We start from the raw sequence: 11,163 nt of genomic DNA on the forward strand, positions 1-11,163 counted from the left end.
CTGGCAAACTGTGATACGCTCTACTTGCACTGACCACTTGTATGCTTGGATTTTTCACACCCAAGAGGATAAAAAAACCTCCAAAACAAACATCCAAATGGGTTGTTTTGGGTTTTAACTGTTTCATCTTGATGGTTGCACAAACATGCCATATCTAACCTTTGTGCTAACCTGTTGGCTCACAGGCTCTGTCCTCCTCTTCACCTTTCTAACCTCAGCTGAAGCTGTTGGAACTTGCAGAGGCTACTAATCCATATCCATACCTTAGGAACCTGACTTCTTCACCCTCAAGTATGTCTCTTCCCCTCTGCTCTGCATTTCAAAATCCACAATTAAGCAAACCTGCAGAAGATGTGCATGTTGAAATGCACTATTGCTTTCTGCTTTGTAGTTTCCTTGTTGCCCAATAGCTGTCAGTAGTCTCTTTTTTTTCTGCACACACTGCTGTTTTTGCAGTACAATCTGAGGAAAAAAACAAAAAGGTGGAATCTCAATAACATCCTTAATAAAGGAGTTTTCAGGCTTTTTCTTTTTTTTTTAAGGTAGTATATGACACAGCCCAAGATGACACACACCTAATAAACAGGAAAAATTTGCCAATCCTTGTTCTATATTACACACCCATTGAACATTTTGGGTGGAGAATCTCCAAGAAGGTCAAGATCAGTTCTTTAAAAATATTTCCATTTCTTCATGAGGAGTGCAAAGTATCTCAATGCCTAAACCTCAGTAGCCTTTTCTATTTCTATTCAAACTTTAACTAAGTTTCCCAGAAGACACTTGTGTTCTATTGTATGAGATAATACCAGTGGTAAAATTTAATGTACGTCTCCCATTGCAGATCATGAATTTGCCTAAATTGCCATTTCTGCCATGCCTAATACAGGCATTATGCCCATTTACCAGCCCACTGCAGGGCTAACTAGAAAAGGTGGCAAGGGTCCTTTTTCTACATTGCTTCTGCCTCAATCTCTATTCATTGTTTCAGTTCTTTTGCATCATTTTAGACCATTTATAAATAATCTAAATCCATTATATGTTAACACAAACTGAATTCACATGCTCAAAGACAGGATCTCAGCATACAACTTTGCCATTTTCCCACTGTTTCTACTTGATGCTTGAGGGACTTTTAACACCAGCATGAGTGAAGCAGGAGCCACAAGGCAACATCAAACAAGTTCTGCATGGGTCTCGAGCCAGGGTGCATGCCAGGCATGCTTTGAAGAGCCATTGCTCACAAAGAATGCAGTTCAGAGAGGTTTGTGTTTGACAGGTTGAAGGTCACCACCAGCATGTGGGACAGGTCAGCCCCACAGCAGCCTCAGATGTGTGTCTGGAGCAGGAAGATCTCATGCTGTCCCTTCCAAGCTCTCCTTCCCACAGCTGCACCTCAAGGGTTTGGGCTTGCTTCCCCACGGACCAGGCAGCTCCAAGGCCCACACTCAGCAGCTGTCAAGGGCAGGTGCCTCCAGCCCAGCCACCACCTTTCTGGCTTTGTCCTTCCCTTTGAATGCCCACTGAACCTCCTTTCCCACACGCCGAACTCGTCCCATGTGCATTCACCTCTCCAGAACAAACGATCTGAAATGAAGGTGCAGTCTTGCAGAAACAATCACATTAACTATTTATTCCGCTGAGGCAAATGATGAGTCAAGAGCAGCTTTTCAGACATGAAAGAACTCCTAGTTTCTACTACCAAAATTATTTTCCCAACAGGGCTTATCTTCCACAAAGTGACCCGACCTATAGGTGTTTGCACCCATGACCAGGTGTGACCCAATACAAAGCAGCAACATAGTACTTGACATTGTCTGGTGTGTAGGACTTGGAGAGAAGAAAGATGAAAACAAACACGTGATGCTGATAAGAATTTCTTTTTATGTTATTCCAATAAAAAATACATTCATACAGAAATATAACAATCTTGCAAAAAACAATTTCAAATAAAATCTTGTAAAACAAAATTTTTACAAAAATCTTACAAAGAGATTCTTTAGATAACAGGGTGCTTCAAAAACAAAAAAGAAATTTCACTAATAGAAACTTTTTCTTCTTAAATTTCAAGCAAAAATGTTTTTTTATTTTTCAGCTTGATTGAGGCTCAGTTATCACCTGAACAAAATGTACTTGCTTATTAAGAAAATTACAGGCATTTGACATATGGCACACAGCCCCACCCCATCCACACAAGTCTGATGGTATTTCACAATTGAGACAAGCCAGTGCAAGTTTGTTGTTTTTTTTTTTTTTTCTTTTTTTTTGTTTGGGGTTGGTTTGTTTGTTTTTATTATTTTTTTTTAAATTTCTTATTTATAAGAATTACGGCTAAGCCAAGGACAATGCAAACAAGGAGTTAAAAATACAACAAAACCGAATTGTAAATAGAAATCCATTTTCCGGAAATTTTTTTCTGTTTGGGGGAAGAAAAAAAAAGTGCATTTTCAGGCAATTTAAACCAAAAATGAAATGAGAATGATTTAAGCCTGTGTGTTCCATAGAACCAGATCACTTGCATATACTTTTTTTAAACCACTTATCTACATACATTTCCAGGAAGATATACCAAAATATTAGCAGAGTAAGCAAGACTGATAATTAATAGTAAAAGAAACAGGTCACATGTTTCATTGCATCAACTGTAGTGAGCTGGTTTAAAAAAAACAAAACAAAACAAAACTGGTTTTGGACAGACTATTCCTACTCTAGGAAAAAACAGTCTTTATTTCAGCTGAACTATGTAAAATTAGAGCTTAACCACCACAACGACTAGCTCACTCACAGGTCCTCCAGTAAGCTGGAGGGCCAAAACCCGAGTGCACTTCTTCTCCACACAGCTAATATTCTTTTAGCATGCCAAAATTCGGTTCATATCATTCTTAAATGGCCACAGATACGCTATTCCAGACAACCTAATAACTACATAACACAGTCAGCAGTCTGAGAAGGACTGAATGCCAACAAAGCCTTTAGCATACCATTAAGCTAAAGGTAAAGCCTCTAAAAATGCTAGATTTTAATTAACTGTATCTTTCATTTCTTTGTCTCCTTAATGACCATATTGCAGGGAGGAAGGGAGAAGAGGAAATATTTTGATGGGCTGTGGCATTTTCTAGCTATGTGTTCTAATTCTTTTCCTTTTAAAAAAAATATTTATATATTATCTATATATATACACACATACACAGACTGTACACACAAATATACATACACAATTATTTTTCTGCCCACTTTTAAAAAAAAAGTAATATAGTTTCTTTCTGTATGACCAACAGATAGCTAGATATATAGATGTGAAACTTGTGCCTTTTAAGCAAATACATCTTTTAATACTTCTGTATCTTTAATATGTATGAAAACTTGACATATTAAGTACAGTTGGGGTGTGTATATACACAGTTGTTGTGCAAGGTCAATATAAAAAAAGTCTCAAGGTGGCAGAACTGGTCAGGTATTCAATTGGCATATGCATTATACTGTAACACAGTCAAATTGTCTAAGTTAAACAAATACTGTACTGACATGAATGACTTTTCTCTATATTTGTCTTTGTGAAGGAGGACCCTGGAAGTAACCTTTTTTTTCCCTCATATTATACATTTGATACAGTACAATGCCAGGTGAAAAGAGAGCCTTAATAAAGCATGCATCACCCATACCCCTGTATAAGACCCCCTGCAAGAGAAGGTCACTTGCATAAGGCACCATTATTAAGGTCAACAGTGCATTAACAGCTAGAAAACCAGAAGTTAGTCCTCAAGGCATAAATAAGAGAAAAATTAGCTGCATGAGAAAAATCAGTTTCTAACCAATAGTGGTTTTATCCACCCAACAAAAAAATTATTCATGTTCCATACATTATGTAACATTAGACCAATTGTATTTTAGCTGCTCTTAACTGGAATCAAAACTGCAGTCCTGATTAAAGAATGGAAAAGCATATAGTTCCCCAGAACCATGCAATAACCTTTGTATTATAATGAAAAGTTATAGTTGTGTTACATTTGTAAATACACAGCTTATACAATGGATTACAAATGAGCTCTGTAGCAAGTAAAACAAGCTACTTGACACATTGCACGTTTAATAGCTGCACCAGACACCTAAAGCTCCTCTCACACAGGAACAGGGAGGTTCCCCATTTCCATTCTGGCATCCTGACTCTCTTTATTCCCCCCTTTCCCCCTCTCAGGTTTTCCCTCTAAAAAGGTGCAGACACCCCTCCCCCCACCCCTTGGAAATGATTGGTGGTCGTCCCATCTCACGAGATATTCCTCACATACAAGACATTCAGACTATTTTTTTTCTCTTACAGTTATAAAACAACCACAAGAAAAAAAATGTGCCTCAGCATACAGTCATCAAGAGATCCTCATCGCATACAGTCGCCCAATCATTAACATTCTCAGTGCACATGCTCACGGCAAAGGCTTAGGAGCCACTCAGAAGGTTAGATACCAGTGTATGAGTCCAGGAAACCCCAAACATCACGCACCGCGGTTGCTATGCCGTTCTTACATGACTTATTAGCCCTCAAAAGACCTTCAAGGAAGTGAGGTCCTGGAGGCAACTGGGTAGGGTGCAAAATGGCATGCTTTGGCTGGAACACGCATCCCTCTGCTCAAGGCTCTTCAACCTTGACGCCTCTTAGCCCGCAGGATTCACCTCTTGACCCATTCAGAGGTGTCTCTTCATGTGAAGGGCCAGGTGGTCAGACCTGGAAAAACACCTGCAAGGCAAGAGCGAGGCTGCGCGTTAGCCCGCGGCCGCCAGAACGCAACGCGACGCGCGCGGGGCTGAGGCACCTCCCCTTGCTCTGCTGCTCCAAAACACAGCTGCTGGAGGAGGGACTTGGCATTCCCAGAATACACGGGAGTACTCAAGGTGTCTGTGGGCACCCAGGAGCTCTGCAGATGGGTGGTAGCACTGCGGACTTCTCAACATTCATCTGCAAGATCAGGCTACAAACCACTTCCCTACGATTAGTAAAATGGAAGGGTTTTTCTAGCCTAAATATGCAATAGTTCCTTAAAACTACCAGACACTGTTCTGTTCCCAAGTAATTCCTACACAAGTGAAAAGCAGCCTAGACTGGCTTTCCAACAAGCATTAAAAATAACTATTTAAAAGGGTGCATTTTAACCACATACCTGTCACAGTGACTACATTTAAAAGGCTTGGCACCAGTGTGCTTTCTGAAGTGTCTGGTTAATTCATCACTTCTTGCAAAACGCCACTCACACCCTTCCCATGAACATCTGTAAGGCTTTTCCCCTACAAAGAAAGCAGATTACATGTTAGTCATGACTTCATTCAAAGACAGGTGCTATCATTTGCTATGTAAACCTCCTTCACTCCTCCAAAGACAGACAATTTTATTTAACCCATCTGAATGCTTCAGAACATGCAAAGAAGGCTCACAAAATTCATCCACATGATTCCTGTTGTATTGCACTAAATACTTGTCTTGCTGTAACAGCACATCAAATAAGCTCATTCTCACGAAAAATAATAATAAAAAGTGATTAAACAGGATCCTAGGAAACAAAGGAATCCAGTCCTCTACTATTCCTGTTTATCTATAATGGCAGGCTTACTCCCAAACAGGTACCATTCACCTCAGAAAGGTGATTAAAGACAGCACAGCTAGGCTCCAAAATGCAATTAGGCTACTGTATTGCATCAAAGTCCTCTGTCACTCACTCATCTGCATAACATGCAACCTCCTTTCTGCTGAGCCACTTATTCTTGGAAAAGCCTGCATACCACTTTGAACACTGCTATTTCAGCATTCAAGAAATACCACTTCCATTCACAGGAACGTTCTCAACCAGACAGCACCAGAGCACCAGTTCTGCAATACTTCTGAGCATGGAAGCTATTTATGTCTGCTCAACAACCACGGTTTCAGGGGAAATCGTTTTTTTCTTTTGAAATAATCCTGTTTTATCTGACTTCTGTGCAACAATGGGAGCATCTGAGCTTGCTCAGACTTCCCATAAAAGCCACGAAATGTTGAGCTCATGAGTCAAAATAGAATATTTTCCCTGAATTCTCTTTCCCACATCTTAGGGGGAAAAAATAAAAAAGCCAACCATCCATATAGGTGTTTGGATTGGTACACCAAGAACACCATGCCAGTTCCTCACATTAAGCCATGACTACTGAGCCAAGGCACAGCTCTACACATCTAACTGCTGTCATAAAGAGATATCAAATAATAATGCTCAAACAAGCACATCAGCAGGCTACTTCAACCATAAAATATTTATAAAAGCCCTGAAGTGTCTATCTTCCTCACTTTCTTTCCCAATAACACATAGGATAGTTATTTTTAGTTCAGGTTTTGTAAGAATATAATGCCGTTGTTCAGTAATTTGGGATCAAATTATACAGTGGATTGTACATTTTTAAGTCTAATTGGGCAGATGTGTCAGAAGGAAAACAACACACTGTGGCTTTCCAAGATTTTTTGCTGATAACAATGGCATGCATAAGTGTTAAATGAGTTACAAATATAGCTCTACTTAATATAATCAAGGCCTTGGTATGTCTGATGAAATAGACCCGATGTGGACTGAAGCAAAAAAAACAAGTTCTTATAGTATTTAGTGATCCGACTGATTTTTAGATATACATTCCTTTTTTTTAACAAAAAAAGTCCTAGCTCACTTTTGCTTTAAAAATAATCGTCAAGAAAGGCCTGGCACCCATTTTGGCTGGACCTTTGCTCCTGAAGACCACGTGCTGCTGCAGCTTCCCAGCTGCTGCCTGCTTAGACGAGTGGCTCCTATTTGCTATGACAGCAGCCTAATCCACCAGCAAGTGCCCTGGCTCATGAAGAGAATGAGGAAGTGATGTTGTCCATGCTGGTAAGCCTCTGCTACTATTACATCATCTCTCCAAACCTGGGCTACCACCCAGTGATTGAGTAATGCTGTGACACCACCACCACGGGGTATTCCCTACAGTAGTTGCCAGGTCTTAATAAGCATAGGGTTACTAACCTGTATGAGTGCGCTGATGTGCTTTCAGATGTGAACTTTTGGTGTAAACTTTCCTGCAACCGTTAAAGTGACACCTGTGAACACGCCTTCTGCCATCTGGCGAGGTGTCACCATTGGAGGGTGTACCTTTTTCTGCAGTCTTTCCAGTGGTACCGGTACGGATTTTCCCTGGTGAATGCAACTCACCCGGCGTACAATTCCATATCTGGGAAGAAGGCTCCTTGCTCAGCTCAGGAGACGAAGGGGGAGTGGAAGTGACAGATGAACTCAAGTTTCCTGAACTGGCTAAAACATCACTTATAGGGTCAGAGGTAAACTTTGTCGTGGGCGAGAGCTCCTCAGAGCTGTCTGAAGATTCACTGCTCACGTCAGAATTCAAACTGTTGGTCTCTAAGTTCTGACTAGCAAGATTGTCCTCCTTTGGGACACATGTGTTCTTCAGTTCAGATTCCTCCTTTTTCTCACGTGCCAGAATAATTTTGGTCCAGAGATCCTCTTGGCTATCAAATTTGATTTCAGATGCAGAAACATAACAGGGTTCACTCTGAAGATATCGTTCTAGCTCCAAACATGTCTATGTGAAAGAGAAGGAAGAAAAAAGGAGAAAAGTTACAGGCCTGCTTAAAAATAAACCAAATTATTTTACACTTCAAAAAGCATGCAGGAATGTAGTACGTTCGATTTGAGGTTTCAAGGTTCAAAACAAATTAAAGGCTCCTCAAGCCGTAACTAGGTGACTGTTACGATGAAAAGAAATCAGTTTTCAAGACCTGGGCAACAGTTCAAACGCACAGCTGAAGGTGCAAGTCAGCTTTGGTTTCCAAAATAGCATTCTAATGACTCAGTTAAATTATCATCACTCTCATCATAAAATCTGTGTTTTCAGCAGGCTGATGTTGAAAAGGACCATAGAGAACCACAACATAAAACTACACTTTGCTCTTGCACCTTGACTAATTTCAAGTTGTTTTGTATCTCTCTCACACAAACACAAGGCTGAAAAGACCCAACTGAACACAACGTGCCCTGACACCCAGCTAAAACCCAAACCCTGTGTCAGAAAACAAAGCCACATTTCAGCATGGCTGCAGAGCTGCCGGCCTGTCTTCTGGGGACATCAATGGAGCAGCAGACATCCTCCCATTTCCTGTGCATGAGAACACAGCACACTCGACTTTCAAAGAATGTCATTTCCAAGCTCACTGGCATGCACAGCACATAATTCAAACTGCTCCCATGCGTGTTCAGAGGAACATGGAGAACTTCAACAAGAGGAGAGGGGAGGAAAAAAGTTCCAGAATAGAAATGTCCTGTTCTATAGGATGCAAAATGGGAAATTACTCTGAGGTCCTGCTGGGAGTCCCACAATGAACAAGAACTTTATCTACTGGCCAAGAGTGCAACTGTATGAGTCATCTCTTTCTTTCTTTCTTTCACGAAATGCCAAAGGAGACTTCCTTTTAAAACCATGACCATCTGCCAAGAAAGTACTCTGCAAATGTACATGTAACAGTACATGGACAACTTCCCCCCAACCACATTCCCCTGACTCCATGAAAGAAAACAAAACAAAAAACAAAACCACCCTAAATGGGTGAAACTGTGGGTTTCAATTTCATTTCACCCTGCTGACTTTCGAGCCATCTTTCAGAGAACAGAAAAAAAAGAAAAAAAAGAACGTGAACTGTTATGGCAACAAGCTGATGTTTCGGGATTATTCTTTCCACTATAGGAAATGATCCATATGGAAGCTTTACACAGAAAACGGACACACCAAGTTTCCAAACCAAACACTACTTATTTTAGCAAGATCATCTTTTCCAAGCTCGGTAGCAAAACCCGGTCCCAAATGCCATACATTCCCCTCACAGCCCTTTTCCATCTGCCCATGAGCAGAGCCGCCATGGGAGCAGCCTCCTTTCTCCCCCAGCACTGCTCCAGTAAACTGGGTCACATGCTCTGGTCAGGCTCGGAGTGTAGGCAAAAATTGGACAGAAAAATCAGAACCACAAACAACCCCCAAAACCAAACCCAGTGTTGCACACGGTATTTATGTGTTTGCCTATAATTAGGGAACTGGGTTGCAGTGCTTTTAAAAACAAGAAGGGTTTCTACAGTGATAGCACAAGAGTGCTTTGATTTTCCGCAAAAACTAGCAAAAAAAGCATTTATTAAGATCTTGTTAAACTTTCATATTCTCGGCTAATTTAAATTCCTCATTAGGTAGATTAGTAATGGGGAGCAGAGTGAAGCTCTCCGAGTTTAAATGCCTCTGAAGGCTACTGGGAACGAGGGCTGGCGCTTCGCCAAGAGCCCGAATGCCTGAAGGAAACTACTTAGCTCCATTTCAATCACGTACTATGGAGCTGCCGCTCTGAAAGGGGAGCGGGGGGAGGGAGAGGGAAAAAAAAAAAAAAAAAAGTCATTGCATACAATTAGTAGGCATGTGAAGGTTGTAACACTTTGCATTTCAACCTTCTGGGAAAGGCTCCTTCGTCCTTCTGTAAAGCCAGCAGGTATCGATCCGGTGACCGGGCTGAGCGGCGGCCCCGCTCCGCCGAGCCCCGCGGGGCTGTCAGACCCTGCCATCCCACTGCTCGGATCATAGTAAAGAGAGGAAGGAGGGAAAAAAATGGGCAAAAAAATATGTCCATTAAAGGGAAGAAGCCTCCGTTCTTCTCCCTTCCCGGCCACGGCAATTAGCACAAGGGGATCGCTGTCATATGACTGACAACTCACGGGCTCGACAAAGCTCCCTGCGCTGGGAGCAGCCACGCTCTGTACATGTACATACACATGCACTCACACAGACGTGTGTGCCGACACTCCTGGAGGGCTTTTTCCCCGTCTTCGCCAGGAACAAAAACAATAACAGTATACATTTGCAGGAAAAAATATTAAACAAAACAAAACAAACAAACAAACAAACAAACAAAAAAAAAACACCAGCAGAGAAAAAAAAAAAAAAAAAAAAGAAACAAACCAAAAACATAAACCCACAGCACAGGGCGCAAAGCAGCCCTTGGCCAAGGCAGGGAGCTCGGATGACAAGACCCAGCTGTGGAGTCTGGACCTGGTACAAGCGCAAAACTTTTGCCAGGACTCGGTGTGGAGCGAGCGGCGGCTCCGCGCGGCTGCGGAGCGGAGCGGCCGCGGGCGCTGACAGCCCCCGGCAGCGCCGGCGGTAAACAAGGAGAGACGGGGATGCGCAGCTCCTTCCATCCGCCTCGGGACTGTTCCCCCCAGACAGCCGTCTGCTCAAAGCCGAAACACCTGCTTCAAAACATCTCTACACATTTGTGCTGAATTCTCCCCAAACTCCTCGCTGACACTTGGGCTTGATTTTTTTTTTTTTTTTTTTTTTTGCCTTTTTTTCTTTTTCTTTCTTAAATCCGCTTATCCTTTAATACGGCTTAAAAAAAAAATCCCCGACAACAACAACAACATCGACATCCTCGTTTACCTGTTGCCAATATTCCTCCAGGGACGGCAAGGCTGAGAAGTAACCCGTGTCGTGCACAATCTGGAGTTCCTGGAAGATGCTGCACATTGGGAGAACATCCATGTCTCAAGTTGCAACAACAAAGTCAGTGCTGGTTACCAAAAATACAGATGCCTCCTTTATGTGCAGGGGTTGCGGGGTGTGTGCGGGGGGGTGTCAACCTCTGCTCTCAGTTTCCAAGCCCCCCCCCCTTCCTCCAGAGATGAAAAAAAGAAGAAAAAAATAAAATTGTATATATAGATATATGTATTAATTCCTTGAGGAGCTCGGGGAGGAAAAAAGACCCAAAGTTTCATGCAAAGTTTAATCGCACAGCAGGGCAGGACGTCTCCCGGGGCGGGCGCGCGGCTGTCCCCCCTCCCGCGGCCGGCGGACCTGGCGCAGGAGCGGCCCCAATATTTGCAAACACGGCGCGGACTCTGCGAGCGGAGCCCCCCGCAAAACTTCCCTATTCAAAGCTCTGCCCGGCCGCGCCGCCGCCCCGCCCCCGCGCCCGCCCCCGCCCCGCGTGATCCCGGCGCGCCGCCCGCCGCCGCCGCCCAATCCCCGCCGCGCGCCCCGCGACCCGCGTGCCGATGACGTCAGAGCCGCCCAATCGCCGCGCGGCAGACATCGCGGCTCCTCCTGGCGTGACCGAGCCCGGCCGTGACGGCT

General features: G+C 43.0%; 1 protein-coding gene across 1 annotated transcript; it reads right to left on the reverse strand.

The window, feature by feature from the left end:
- Nucleotides 1-4,230: 4,230 nt before the first annotated feature.
- Nucleotides 4,231-10,915, reverse strand: KLF6 (KLF transcription factor 6). The gene is made up of 4 exons (XM_053996518.1): nt 10,471-10,915; nt 7,008-7,581; nt 5,151-5,274; nt 4,231-4,729 (listed from the first exon to the last, which is right to left on the reverse strand). Exons 1-4 carry the CDS (start codon nt 10,570-10,572, stop codon nt 4,678-4,680), a joined length of 852 nt encoding a protein of 283 aa, XP_053852493.1. The 5' UTR covers nt 10,573-10,915; the 3' UTR covers nt 4,231-4,677.
- Nucleotides 10,916-11,163: the final 248 nt, after the last annotated feature.

This window comes from Vidua macroura, chromosome 1, assembly GCF_024509145.1.
Source record: "Vidua macroura isolate BioBank_ID:100142 chromosome 1, ASM2450914v1, whole genome shotgun sequence".
NCBI lineage: Eukaryota > Metazoa > Chordata > Aves > Passeriformes > Viduidae > Vidua > Vidua macroura.

Coding starts and splice junctions, on each gene's coding strand:
- KLF6 (XM_053996518.1), bottom strand. CDS start 10,572: ATGGATGTTCTCCCAATGTGCAGCATCTTCCAGGAACTCCAGATTGTG. Junction 7,582..10,470: donor TGGAGGAATATTGGCAACAG/GTAAACGAGGAT, acceptor TCTTTCACATAG/ACATGTTTGGAGCTAGAACG. Junction 4,730..5,150: donor AAATGTAGTCACTGTGACAG/GTATGTGGTTAA, acceptor CTTGCCTTGCAG/GTGTTTTTCCAGGTCTGACC.